This window comes from Passer montanus, unplaced genomic scaffold, assembly GCF_014805655.1.
Source record: "Passer montanus isolate IOZ18808 unplaced genomic scaffold, ASM1480565v1 scaffold126, whole genome shotgun sequence".
Classification (NCBI taxonomy): domain Eukaryota; kingdom Metazoa; phylum Chordata; class Aves; order Passeriformes; family Passeridae; genus Passer; species Passer montanus.
This window is the reverse complement of record NW_024359388.1, coordinates 299798-314358: the sequence shown is the minus strand read 5'-3', so window position 1 is coordinate 314358 and position 14561 is coordinate 299798. Positions and strand designations below refer to the sequence as shown.

The following is a 14561-nucleotide window of genomic DNA, read 5'->3' as shown; positions in this document are numbered from 1 at the left end:
GCAAGCACACCTTGAAGAAGTTCATCTACACTTCCCATAGGACCACTAACATTGCCTAAGTATCAGCCTGCTGCACCCAGGTCAGTTTCTAATAGAACCATTTTCATTATCCTCCAGGACATTAGATGCCCAAAAGCCAAGAGTCAGCGCCAGATCTGCCTTGGCTCAGAGTCACAGAATAGTCTGAGCTGGAAGTAACCTAGAAGGATCATCAAGTCCAACTCTTTAGTGAATGGCCCATATGGGAATGAAACCCACAATCTTGGCATTATTAGCCCCATGCTCTAACCAACTGAAATAATCATGCAGTGAGACATTTGCAGAATAATCCTTCCCATAACCCATGACAGAATCATCCAAGAACCTATAGCAGCAGCACAAGCACCACTATTACCACACCACCCTTTGTGCCCTCCCAGTGCTGTGACCAAACTGTTGTAGCTGCAACAGGCTCATGGAGTAGATGTTAGCATGGTACTAGCATTCTAGTCACAAATTAAATGGGACAGGTAATTCCCACAGAGACTGCTATACAGTGAACCAGTTCAAGAGAAGGGATGCTGGGACACCTAGCTGTGGACTGCAAATAACCAGCATAATTTGCTGGCTCAGATTTCACACTGCAAAGCAGCAGTTCAGTTATCTTCTGGGCCATCTTCTGCCCTTGGACTAATACAGCCCTGCTGTACGTGAGTTAATAAACCAGACCCATGTTAACACAGTTAATTCAATCATGCAAGCAAATTAAAAGCAGATTTATTCTCATTTCATAACATATTCTGCTGTGTGTGTTGTCAATAACTGCAGTCTTTCCGTGTGATTTCCTCTTGCTGCGTTTCAAGGCTTACAGTGATAGGAACAACACATTGCTTCTTGTGGGAAGGCTTAGTCAGAAAATTAAAGCCAAACTGATTTTCAGGATGCTTAAATACTCCTTCACTTCTCGCCTCAAGAGAAGCCAGGAAATATTACTTTAGAATGCTTACACATTGCACACAATAGGGAGAGGACTTATGACTGAAGCACAATTTATTTCAATGACAACTTTCTACCTGGACACCAGCTTCAGTTTGTAATTGTGAAGTATCAATGAGGATTTTGCAAGTAAATAGTGGTCACTTGTTAGTAAACTGAGCTTTTATGGCAGTGTAGCTTAATAAATGTAAACCACAAAGTTATTGCCTCTGCTATTAATTTTCCATCCTTTTGCTGCAGCAGTACTTGCCAGGGTCAAACTACTAGTTTTTAATTACTCCTTTTATTCCACTTTCTCTAACTTGAATTTTTGTAAACAAAAACGTTGTAATACTGCAGATAGTAACCTACTGTTTGTAGGTCAATATTTCAAAGAGTATCACCTGTGTGAAGACTGGTATAGGAGAAGCCTTTATAGAAGTGATGCATTCTGATATATGTATTGATTTTTAAAAAACCAAATAATATTGTTTTAAGTACTGCTTGGCCTAAGTACACTGTTTAATTTCTCAGCTAGGACTGATCAGCAGCAAGGTCTACAGCAAAAGTTGTTTCACGTGGCAGAAAAAACCAGATTTTTAAACATGCAGATTTTGTTGACAATGACAATTTAAACTCTCTTCTTCTAACATCTTAATATATACTGAGTAGCAAACTCATGCAGTAATTTAGCACCACAGCAAACATGACTGCCTTGACTGAAGGCAGTGTTTACCTGATGAAATTAACAGTTGTTACAACTGCTATAAATGCTGCAGTCTAAAGTAATCAAGGTAATATACCGACACCACCACCACACATTCACAATTCTCAGTGCTAGAGAAGGTTACTCACCTTGACATGGCTCTGAGCCCCCAGGTTGTAAATCTCAGAGGGTTTGACTTCATTAATGATCTTCACCAGGCAGGTGCTGTCTGTGAGATCCCCATAGTGCAGCTTCATGTCTTCAGAGTTTAAGAATACAGAGTTAATACACTTTCATCTCTGAACAATAATGCATTTTCAGTCCACATCCTATTTCAGGTCAAGGTCTGAGTAAACATTTACTGGAAAAAGTCAAAAGAGATCACCAGCTAAACTTGGTTTTGCTTGGTTTTTTTCTCCCCTGCTTGACCACAAAATACATTTCCACACAGGAGTCATGAATAGCATTTCATTTTTTTTCAATAATCTTATTTATCTATCAACATATATATCATTTGCTTAGTAGCTTACGCTTAATTTTCCCAGGTTGTATTAATAAGTTCCATGTCAGATACAGAAATTCCAGACACAAAAATAGGGCAATTTTTAGTTTGGGCTTCCAACCTTTCACTCAAAAATGTCTTAATAACTTCTTAAGCATCCATCAGTGGCTTTTCTCTCCTTCCCAAAATGTTGCACATGTTTTAGTTTCTCACTGTAATTCCACAACAGAACAAAAAGTGTAAGGTATCTACTAGGTGAACATCTAGACAACATTTCAGTACAACCTGCTGTATTTGTTAATATTGTTTTTCCATTAAAAAAATACAGATGCACACTGGAAGGGAATTTAAGAGAACAATTTAACTGTCAACAAAACATGGTTTGTGATGCTATATGCCAAAATCTGAAAATTGCTTAGATACAGATGTTTTTTATCCTTTCCAGACTTCAGTTTCTAATTTGTGTGTAAAAAAGAACATAAGAGCATGAAACCACCTCCTGTCAAAATTTAAAGTGCAAGTTGCAACGGTTTATCAAGTTGTCCTTGTTTTCAGACCCTGACCTGTCAACAAGATATTGCAAAAGTGAAATTCACAAAACAAATCATCTTTTTTCTCTTATTTAAAACAAAACTGAAAAATCAAACAACCACACTGCTATTCACAGATCTTTCCAATAAAAAACTAAGTATTGATGAATTAGCTGTTTATGTTTACTTGCCATATTTATACAGATTTTTGTTTAATATTTTTAATTAATTTTTTTTTTAGTCCTGAGATACCAGGCTTATTACAAGAGATGTGAATCCACAGTCCATTTTTAACTGCTGTTGAGATATGTGAACTTTGTTATTATTTGTGCTGGTTTAGGCTTTTTTTTTCTTTTAAACAATATAAAACAGCAAGGAAGTTAACAGATCACACGGTTCTCAGATGTTCAGCCCTGTACATTCATATTTAACATGTGCATGAGTTTCTTTAGGTTGATAAAGTAATACAGCCATGGTACATTCTTGAAATTTGTTTTCACATCAACGTCAGTTGAAAAGGACAACCTGAAGAGACTTCAGACCCAGCTGAAGCTGTGGCTAACAGCTAATGCTAGGCAGGAAAGAGATGCCAGAGCCTGTGCTCCTCTTCCTACACCAAAGATATGCAGTCCTGCCACAACCCCATGGCCAGAGAGCAGCTTCAGAGCTTCCCAGGGGAAGGTGGGCTGCCAGCTGGGCTGACCCAGGAAACAGGGACACCAACCCTCTATTACCAAACATTTAATGCTTTCAAGGAGAGTGCTTATTTTGGTCCACCATCAAGACTTCAAAGCATCTGGTCTAAAGGCCTTTCGGAAGGAGAGCAGGGAACGAAGCTATGCTCCCTCCTGACCCATAAAAAAAGAGGGTCTTTCAAGAGTGAAAGGCTAAGCAGAAAGACTTACTAGAAATGGAGTTTATTTGGTGCGCAGATTCATAAACACAGATCAAATGTCAGAACCGTTGGGCTTTAGTAATATTATCCAATCTAAAAACCGCCCTGGCAAGCAACAGCTGGAGGGCTTGCTCTAGGATGCACCTTGTCTTCCTTCCTTTGCTCTCTACTTTTTTCATGCAAAGAGGTTCACTGTCTATGAAGAGCACCATCTTGCACCATGCAATTGATTCCTCACAGGAAAAACACACATGGCAAAAATAAAATTAGGATTTGCTCACATCAACCACTATTGCTTCTTTGCTTCCTCCAGTACTGCCTGGAAACCCATTGTTTTCAAACAGTTTCCATGGAGCAGCCTTTCCTGAGATTCCAAGTCCAATTCCTCCTCCTCCCATTCATATGGCTACATTCTTCAGTTAAAGGAAAATGAGATAAGTGGGGAAAAATTAACATCTGCTTTCTTTTTTCTTCCTTCCATCCCTTTCCTTAAATGTTTATGTATATATATTTATTGTGATCTACATTGTCTTCTCAAATCACTTTTCACAACCACAAGATGATCCTCTCAACATACAGTCTAATTTATTTTCTTCATTCTATCTTGTGAGCTAAGAAAGCAAGTCACGGGAAACAGTTCTTATACTATTCTTGACAGAAAAATAGGCTTCAGTATTTTTCATAAAGATATTTTGTTCCATTCTGCCCATCTCTTAATAAGATACTTTAATGAGCAGTGCACAGTAAGTAGCAACTAATCAGGGGCAATACCATGTCAAAAATAAAGCATTTTTAAAATAAAAATTACAAGCAAAGACCAAAGGAAATCTGTAAGTTGCATTATATATTAAACCTGACAAAATTAGGCGGTGTTTAACCGTGGTGTGAAACAAACTTCAAAGATGTGATTTTTTTACACCATGGAGATACTGGTTGCTAACAATACCTTAAACTGGACAATACTATCCTGGAATATTAGGAAAGCTTTCACAACTCTACAAAATAGACACAGCATGGAGAACTGTCCTTGTTAAAGTACTCAATCCTTCTGCTGGAGTCACCCAACATTTGAGCTGTTTCTCATTAAGAGATAAGTTAACTTCCTTTGAGGTAAAACAATTTTTTTTGCCATGTGTACACTAAAGGCAATAATTTCAACTTTCCAGATTATCATTGATAATAGAATACAGTAAATTGTCAGCACATTTCCAAGAGCAATGCCTTTCCTTCTGGTAAAGCAGATACTCCCTTCCTGGGGGCAGAAATTCAGAGGTCCAAAGATTCATTCTTCTTATCAGTAAGAACTGATCATACCTTATTCACTCTCTCATACAGGTTGTTGCCAAACCTTCACCTCCATCAGACACTATGCAACTCATGAGGAAACACAAGTGGAGTACTTAAGACTACTACCTGAAAAAACCCTCATGTTTAACTATTCTGAAATCTCATATTTTTAACCTCACATAGAAAATGGCTGGACCTGGAAAATGCTAACTGCTAGTGCCAGCTATTTCTGAACCATTGCAGCATTTCTACACAACATAAAGTGCTTTCCTGGGTCCCTCTTATATTTTCCATTTTTAAAAACTCACACACACAAGAGTATCCATATTTCACACCACATCTTCTTCAGAGAAAAATGGTCAATTTTCTTTCTGAGACAGAGCAGCAAGCTAACACTAGCAAAAGAAAACTCAATTCCATTACTGTATCCAGGGATCTTTCTCCACCAAACAAACAGCCCAGATTAAATATAAAATATACAACCTTAAATATAAAAACAAAGCCTTACTTCCTTCAATGTGAGCCTGTGGGTTCTTATAGAGATGTTCAATCCGGCCTGTATTAAAAGAACTGGACCGACGAACGATGCCATGCACCTGGGGATTGAACGAGGGAAAATGGAAAAGTGGTAAGCATTAAGTGGAAAGAGTTCATTACCATCATTCAGAATTCTCATGTATGTGAGAATTCAGAATAACCCTTTTATCAGGTAATCAGAGCTCGTCTCTGCTCCTAAAGATGGACAGTTATCTGATTCCCAAACATGATACTGGGAGATGAGGTCAGGTGCTGTCATATTTACTTTAGCACCATCGAGTGGTTTCTCCTTCTCCCTTGCTGACACCACTAGCAGCCCAAACACCACACACAGTACAGAAGACACTGAATTGCCCAAGAGCACCATCTCCTAGTGACTGAGACTTGACAACATGACTGGAGTTGGAGAAGCAATATGTGAATGCCAAGAAAACCATTGTTCCTTGGTTGCACAGAAGTCTTTCTGGAGGCAGAGACTGGCATAGAAAAAGCAACAGTAGGAGATAGGGCCATGGAAAAGACAGTGAGCAGAGAGGAGAGAAGGGGAGAAAGAAGGGAGAGACAAGGGGAGAGGAGGAGCAGCAGCTGCAAGGCCCAAATGTATTTTAAAAATGAGCTGTCATTCACTTTCTGAGGTGCTGGAAGAACAGCCAGAACAGTCAGTGCTCTTTTGTAGACCTCATGAGTCACTGTTCTCCAGTGGGTTGCAAGAGACACAGACAAGCCTAAAGCTGAAACCCAGGTTGGGAATTTCCTTTAACCTGCCACGATAAATAAGCTGGTGAAGAAAAAGCTACACTGGTTCTTAGTAACACTAAGAAAAGACCCTTTGTGCCTAATACATTACAGAAATTTTTCAAACATTGACCCTGTTTCCTCCTGTCCTGTAAGACTGCCCCATGATGCCTGCTGCCAAAATTCATGTTAGCTTTGGTTACCAGCTACAGAAGTTGTGCTTGCAAAGTGAAATCAAGCTTAAGCATCTGCCTGTCTTCCACCTCTCCCTGACTTTTATTTCTGAAAGTGATCCCTTGGACTTTGATGCATCCTAGACTCGATTTGTTGAGGCCATCTCTTTACTCTTCCACTTGATGTTAACTTGCAAGAATATAGAAGTAGGAGTGTTAAGAGTTTTGGTTTAGTCTGGGGAGTTTTGTTTTACATATAACACAAGCTATGGTTATTGACAAAGAAAATGTTTTTAATTTCATCTTAAGTCCAAAATTTAACCAAGTAAAGAAGTGCACACAACTGCAGATTGAGATCAGTTTGCTGATTTAAGAATGACATTTTGGGGGCAAGATTTAAAACAGCTCAGTTATCTCATTTTTACAATTACAGGCCAAATTTATTATGCCAATTTCCTTGCAGAAAATCACTTGTGAGTCTTGTCACATTGCTCACAACATACCATGTTCTACAACTCAAACTAAACTTTCCACAACTGAATAAAACATTTGCACTTTCAGGATCAATGAGGCACTGAGAAATGTGCCCCCCAAAAGAACTTTCCATCAAATGATAGATTTATGAAGATACATTATAAAAAACATGTAATTAAAAGCTCTACCAAAAGAATTCTTTATAGATTGTGTGAATAATTTATAGGCACATCAAGTTTACAGAGATGCACTTTAAAAAAAAGACACCTTCATAATAACTTCACTTTCACAATGACTTCACTTTCACAAATGATAGTGAAAATATTTTGAGTACTCAAACTATTACTTTGTTGAGTAAAATATTGGACTTTTCAGTTTTAATGTAACTAATTATTCTGAAGGAAGCAAATTGAGGAGCTCAACAACAGAGGAGGTTTAGATTAAATATTAGGGAAAAAATTATACACAGAAAGGGTTGTCAAGAACTGGAACAGGCTGCCCAGAGAAGTGGTTGTGACCAATCCTGTAGGTATTTAAGAGACAAGTAGATCTAGAATTTAGGAAGATAGTTTAGTGGTGGACTTGGCAGTGTTGGGTTAACCATTGGACTGGATGATCTTGGAGGTCATTTCCAACCTAAATTATTCTGTGATTTTTGTAGCAAAATTAAATATTTTGTCTTAAAGTTCTGATGAGAGACTTCTCGAGCATTCAGTTATCTATCTCTGAATTAAGTCATGCTGAAATTCATGTTCATCTGAACAGTTGACCAATAAGTCAAATCTTGCCAGCTCAAAAGCTTGATGAAAGACTGGGCTTGCAAGAGCTTTGTGTCTGCCCATGACTGTGATATAAACCTTTGACCAACGAGATGTGCTAAATGCACCCACCCCAGGACTTCAAAGAGTCAATAAACAGACAAATCCAGAGAGCCTCTTACATCCAGTGATAACAAAAAAACACATGTGAACCCTGCTTTTTTTGTTGCTTTCTTTCTTTTTTTTTTCTTTTTCTCCCACTCCTTATTCTGGTATGCACATACAAGAGCAAGAAAACCTGCCAAATGCTTAATCCGTGACAGCAACATTACCGTAAGAAAACAGATGAAAGGTACCTTTGTCTGCATGGGACAGAGAATTGCAAGTGAAATGCAAACTCTGTGACAGGCCAAAATGTGTGCAGACTGGTTAATCTAGTTAAGAATGTATCAGTGGATTTTTCTCAAAAGAACCAGATCTTCAAATACACTGAAATTTTAAAAAGAAAAGGAAGTTGAATGAAGCATCTCAATTAGGGAGGCAATCAGTTGTCATATGCATACTTGCATTCAGTTATTTAGGAACAGAGGTTTCTAAATGGGAGCACAGGAAAGAAGTCCAAACAATTGATGGAGAGCTGAAGAACAGAAGGAAAGAACTCTACCCAACTATAGCAACGTTTGTATTGTTGAAAGGGTTATGTTTCATTTGCTGTTGTCACTTCATTGTGGGCTGTGAGAGACTATGTGTTTTTGCCTTCAAAGTAGCAAAAGAAACCACATCCCTCATCCCCAAATGGAATGGAGAAATAGTAAAAAACAATGAATTTACAACACTTAAAACCCAACTTCAATAACCAAATCAATCAACAAAGCAAAAGAAAATATAGAATAAGCAAGACAAGATTAACCTGTACTGGTACAAAAGTATGGGAAGCACAGACTGGCTGAGAAGAGACTTTTGACCAAGCTATGAAGCAGTATTACAACTGAAGTAATAAAATTCAATATTAAAACAAGCACTAACTTTTATTAAACCCCAAAAAATACTACATTATGGGGAGATTAATTTGATCATCCCATTTCCTTCCATTATCATACATTTTAGAAGCATTTTGTATGATCAAGAAGGCAAATATTCTTACATTTATGCCCACATCAGTTCAAACCCCTCAAATCATACCATAACAATAGCAACAATGTGATTGCTGCTTTGCTGGACCACAAGAAATGTGATTTTTGCCAGGGAAAATTATGCAAGAAGGAATCAGACTCCCTTTATTTCAAGGAAAAGAAAAAAGAAAATCACATGCAAAGCAATAATTAATTAATCCAAGTGAAAAGGTTTAGAAAGTAACTGTACAAAAGTACAACTTGTTTGGGGTTTGTTATTTGGGATTTGTTTTAGGGTTTGTTTTTTCCTTTTTGAACAGAGAAAGCAAAATTGCTGAAATATAGCTGCCAAAAAAGGGGCCTTTACTGTGGAGAGAGAGGTGGGGAAAGAGAACAAACAAGAGAATCTTATTCCTTTATGTGGTACATTGCATCATAAATTATTCCCTAATTCCTTACAGTTTTGGCTCACACAGGTCACTGCTTATCTGAGCTGGCGGGAAACATGCAAAGCAGCTATACCCCGAGGAGAAGAGGGAATCCACCAGTGGACATTAGATGATAAATAGTACAATAACCTGGCATGATTACAGGCCATGTTGCACATTCCTCTCCAGAGTTTTGATTTGTTATCTAGGACTGGAGTGGAAAACATACACAGAGAAGGACAGAAGCAGAGGAAGCGGGCTGGAGCTGCAGCATCCAAATGACTCCATCAGCCTGCAGCCCGTCACCGAGTCACTCACCTCATAGCCTTTTTCCAACAGGAACTCAGCCAAGTACGATCCATCCTGGGAAGAGCAAGATATAGGAAAATGTTAGAAACACGGTGAATAGGCCTGGGAGATTAGGACTGGTTAAGATCTCAAAAGAGGGAAGAAAAAAAACTTGCAGTGAGTAGACCGGGTAACAAACCTATATTTTGATTTCTCCAGATTCATACACAGACCTAAAAATACCACAGTCTCTCTTTAGTTAATTTTAGACCACGAAACATTATATTTTAAGATTACTTGCTTACAAATGCTGGTTGAGAATTCCCATCTCTTGAATCTCTTCCCAAGTTCCATTATGAAGTGCCTGGGGACTATCTTTCTAAAATATCCTAACCACGGCCATTTAATTTGAACTATTTTGGAGATAGGGAAGGAAAAACACGTAAAAAAATAGTACAAGCTTGGCATTCTCTGCAAACTAACATGCCTCTATAGCACCTCGTCACACTGGCGTCTCCCTTGCCCAGACACTCTTTCGTCAAGGCTTCTGAAGGCAGCAATAATTCTGCCTTGCCTGACCTACAGAGTTTTCAAAAAAATCCCTAGCACTCCTTATATTTAAACTACACAATAAAAGCCATTTTCAGATCTTATATATATATATATATATCATTGAAGGTTGAGAATTTGGGTCATTGAATTTCAGTGGTTTTTCTTTATTTTTTTTCTCCTGTGAAATCCTTGTCAAACTTAAATTATTAAATTCCTGAAAAGCAAATACTCTAAAACGTGTGCTAGCACACATTTTCCTGCCATTCTCCTGGCATGGATATTGTCATGATTACCAAAACCAGTAAGTCATGTCACCTTTATAACTGTGTACACACCATCACATACCCAGCAAAGTTTACTCCCCCAAAAGAGTTCTCACTAACCAATTCAATGATTATCCATGCTCAAAGTCTGCAGCTTTCACTCACTTCTTGAATTGCTTGTTCCTTCAATATATGAATGCATTTCAGCAGACCCAAACTACTTGCTACAAAAAGACCATAAAAACAATGAGATGACACCTATGCTTACAGGTTTCAACTCTGTCATGTGGATATGCTCTGTCATAATCATGGCCAGAGACATTTAAGGGCAAAACTAAACAGACATCTCTTTCTGATCATCCTTTAAAAACATATTGCTCCAGAGAAAAACCTTCTTTTTACTTCATATTAAGTGATTTTTTTTTTTTTTCCTCATAGAGAGCCTAAGAAGAATAACACACTAAAGTAAGAAATTTTAGATACACTAGGAGGCCCTACAGGAGCAGGACTGCCAAGGGAAATTGCTTACATTTGATGGCAAAATGGCACAGTACAGTGCACAAGGGGCACATTGCTCTGTGTTGAAAAGTGCAGCATTAGAAAAGGAATTGCTTCATGGTATAAATGCTTCATAAAGTCTTCCACAGTCTAAAAGGCCTTGAAACCAAGAAAGTTTCAGCTTCCATCTTCCTCGCACTACACGTACATGTGTGTGCACAGATCTTCACAGGGCTAGAGCCCTGTAATAGCAGTCTCTGACACCAGTTAATCAGGAAAATAACAAACCACACGTGCCATGGCTTCACTGGAAAAATATGTACATCAAATGATAAGAACAAGGCCCTACTGAAAGGAGAAATTCAAAGAATATTTGATGGAAAACCTGGAAAAAAACATGGGTGCAAAGGGGGAGATGACAGCTACCTTTAATGCTTTTGTCATCTTTTTCATTAGCAATTCCTCCAGCATTTAGCAGAGAGGGTAAAACTTCCAAGTTCTCCTTGGCTGCTCAGTCCACTACAACATAAAATTATAAATAAAAAAAGGAGGTGAAAGTGGGGGACCCAGAGAGTGCAAAGAAGAGCAAAAAGAAAGGCTGTGATTACTTAGGAAGTTGATGGGAAACAGACTTAACTAGGATTGAACCCTGTCAATAAGGTCTTGTTCTTCTCACCCAGGCCATTGCTCAAAGTTTCCAGTCACCCTGGAACATTTTGAACCAGCAGTGGCACTTGCTTCCTCTGCACTTCCTTTCCAGGTCTATCAAGTGATAGGGCAGGGCTTTACAATGAGTGGGAAACAGGCAGCAAGTGTGAAAGCTCCTGCTTTGTGGCTCTGGCACAGCACAGCTGATTTCGTGTTGGGTAATCGCACAGAGCGCAGATCCGCGCTGTCCCGCGCTGCGATACCGTATCGCACGCGGCCCCAGGGGTCACGTTTCCCTTCCTTTTCTTTTCAGTGCAGCAGCCTGTCAGTGGGAATGGCAATCACAACAGCCATCAAAGCCTCAAAGAGTTTGCAGCTGGTAAGGACAGCACAGTTTCCATCTTCTCCTAATGAGGTCAGGGAGCAAATAATAAGTAAGGTTTCTAAAATGATTTAAACCTTTAGCCATAGGAGACACCTATATTACATGTATAAATTCTATAAACAAAGCTATTGATTTGCATTTATACTGCAAAGTCTTCAAGATACAGGAATCCCTGAACCAGAAAATGGATATTAAAGAAACTAGGTGTTAAATTATTATATAATATAGGTGCTATTATACTTCATTTGAGAGCTTAGCTTTGCTAATGTAAAGTACCCAGCTAATGATATTCAGTTTATAACAAATCAACAAAATATCAGAAGACAGAAGCAGGTCTCTGTCTGTGGACAAACAGTTTTGAAAGAAAATTGCCTACAGGCTGCCTTTAAGTAAGATTACAATGAGGCCTGGCTCCGTACAGATATGTCAGGCCAGCTTGAACAATCAAAACAGTTTAACAAGACTGACTAAATAAACCACCTCAGTTAAAACAGTTCCTCATCAGCATACTCTGGCACTTCAGACATGAATTTCTGTGCTGTCTTCAGCCAAATACTAGTTTGAAAGCTCATACAAAGAATGATACTTCAGCAGACTTCCAAGACACAGCAGCAGGTTTCCAACTGCAGCTGCCTTACAACATGTCTGTAAAATTCCCAGACAAAAGAAAACAGCCATATAAACTAGCATGAGACAATTTTAGGATGCAATATTTTATATTTAATACAGTAGTTAATGTCAAAAACTTCAATAAGCTTTGACACACTATCAAAGAAAAACATGGTGAAGAAATTGAGACAAACGAGTTAGACAGTGCTTTGCCAAAATCATCTGGAATAAAAACAGTATCAAGTTTGACTTGATCCATGAGCAAATAACTGGATAATTTATACAGAAAACTGAAAACAAGTGTAACTCAATAGTCTGTTTAGCAATCTGACCTCCTTTATTTTGCACTGTTTTACACAGGCAAGTTCCATTTGCAATGAAGTAATCTGGGATTTATAATGACACATCCAGGGAAGGCTGTAGAAGCACCCTGACATGCAAGCCATCACCATCCTCTTTCTCTGATTTGGCCAGTTCCAACACCCTTCCACAGAGCTCCTGGATTCAAGAATTAGATAACACCCTGCCTGAGCATTCTTAGTCCAGAGGACTCCCTCTTCTCCACAGCTCCTCTCTGCTAACAAAGAAGAGTGGAAATACTAGGGAGATGAAGAAACAAGGGAAAAGAGATCAAGGGAAAAAGATCAAGAGGAGGAGGAGGTATGAAGTTCTTTTACTACTACTCCTAGAGTTCCAGGAGAAGTATATGGAGGGAAAAAGAATTTAAGACCTAACATAAATGATGCAAGTGTATTATGACCTTATCATTGAGAAGAAAGAGCTCTCAGCTGGGGGGGATAAATATAAACATTTGAAAATAAATACCCTGCAGTGTATCAAGTATTCAGATTTCATTACACCTTTGAAAAAAAAACGTGTAATGGTTTTCCACATACCACAGACTAGATCAAAGATTCTCATACTTATACAATTCAAAATTAATTGAGGCTAGTGCCATGCTCTTAGGAATAACTACAAAGATGAGTTTGTGGAAGTTCAAACTAAATGTCAATTATCAAGGCCATTCTTAGCAGTTCTCAACTCCTTTTGAGCTACAAGCTATAGTTGTGCTCTGCTGAAGTTAAATTTTTGTGGGTTCAATTAATCTCAATTAATTAATTTGTGGGAAAGTGCATGGAAAAAGAAGGCATACTTTCATACATAGGACATGGGGTTTATTTCCTAAAAGCATCTTTCTGCAACAATACAAGCAACAATGCAGAGTCGCCATTTTTATCTAGCCTTGTTGGAATGAATAATCCATCTCCCCATTAAAATCTACACCAGCAGTGCCACTGGTGGCCTTGCACAATAAATTGTTGGTTCATCAACTTTTAAACTTTTGCACAGCTAGAAGCTAATGCTATTTCAGAGACTTATTGAACTGGAGTATGGTGACAGATCCTTTGGGGCAGGAGATACACACCACTCTAAAGCAACATCCAACTAATTTTAATAGTAGTCTGTAACAACTATTCATTTGTTCATAGCACTCCAGAGCAGTCTTCCTTAAAAATGAAAAATCAATGAGAGTAATAAAGTGAAAAGTTATTTTTGTTGAAAAATGCATAGTTATAATAATTTCCAGTGATTTACAGAGGAAATCTGTAATTTTTCACAGATACTATAAAAAGAACAGTGTTACACTTTTTCTCAAATCTTCAAGGAGATAATCGAGGTAAAGCATTAAAGCATTCATAAAAAATTCCCCATACTGAAAACAGGAAGAACTATGAACTCTGAAGTATTTAACTGATTTATTAAAGCTGCCACCCTCTAAATGCAGTAGTTATTTTGCTATTTTGATTTGCATTCTGGCCAAGTAAGAATATAAAAACAAGCGTCCTTTTGTTCCTACTGTCAAAATAAAAAGTCAAAAGGCAGTACATGTAAAAAAAAAAATCTTTGTTTTTTAAAAGATTGTCCACTTAATCAAAGGTTTTTCTAATTCATTGACTGCAGTGCAACAAAATAAAATTAAGTAGGAGAAAAAGTTAGCAGCAAGGAAAGCATTCTACTTACACTACTCTTTTCTTTTTCAATTAAGATTTGTTTAAAGGCAAAAGAAAAGCAAAGTTGCTTTGCCAAAATGAATCACTGTGTTATTTCCTAGTCTGGGCTCCATCTGACCTCACACACTATTCCACTGGTAAACTATTAAGTTATATTAAGAGCTGCAACTGAAGTTGCAGAAAAGATCAACACACTCTTCCACTCTCCCTCCCTC

General features: G+C 38.1%; 1 protein-coding gene across 1 annotated transcript in view; it reads right to left on the bottom strand.

The window, feature by feature from the left end:
- GMDS (GDP-mannose 4,6-dehydratase) overlaps positions 1 to 14561 on the bottom strand; it is a 406964-nt gene that overhangs the window by 336798 nt on the left and 55605 nt on the right. Inside the window, exons 2-4 of the mRNA XM_039698471.1 lie at positions 9410 to 9454; positions 5383 to 5470; positions 1810 to 1919 (exon numbers count right to left, since the gene is read on the bottom strand). Coding sequence (XP_039554405.1) covers positions 1810 to 1919; positions 5383 to 5470; positions 9410 to 9454 — 243 coding nt within the window. The remainder of the gene's footprint in view (positions 1 to 1809; positions 1920 to 5382; positions 5471 to 9409; positions 9455 to 14561) is intronic.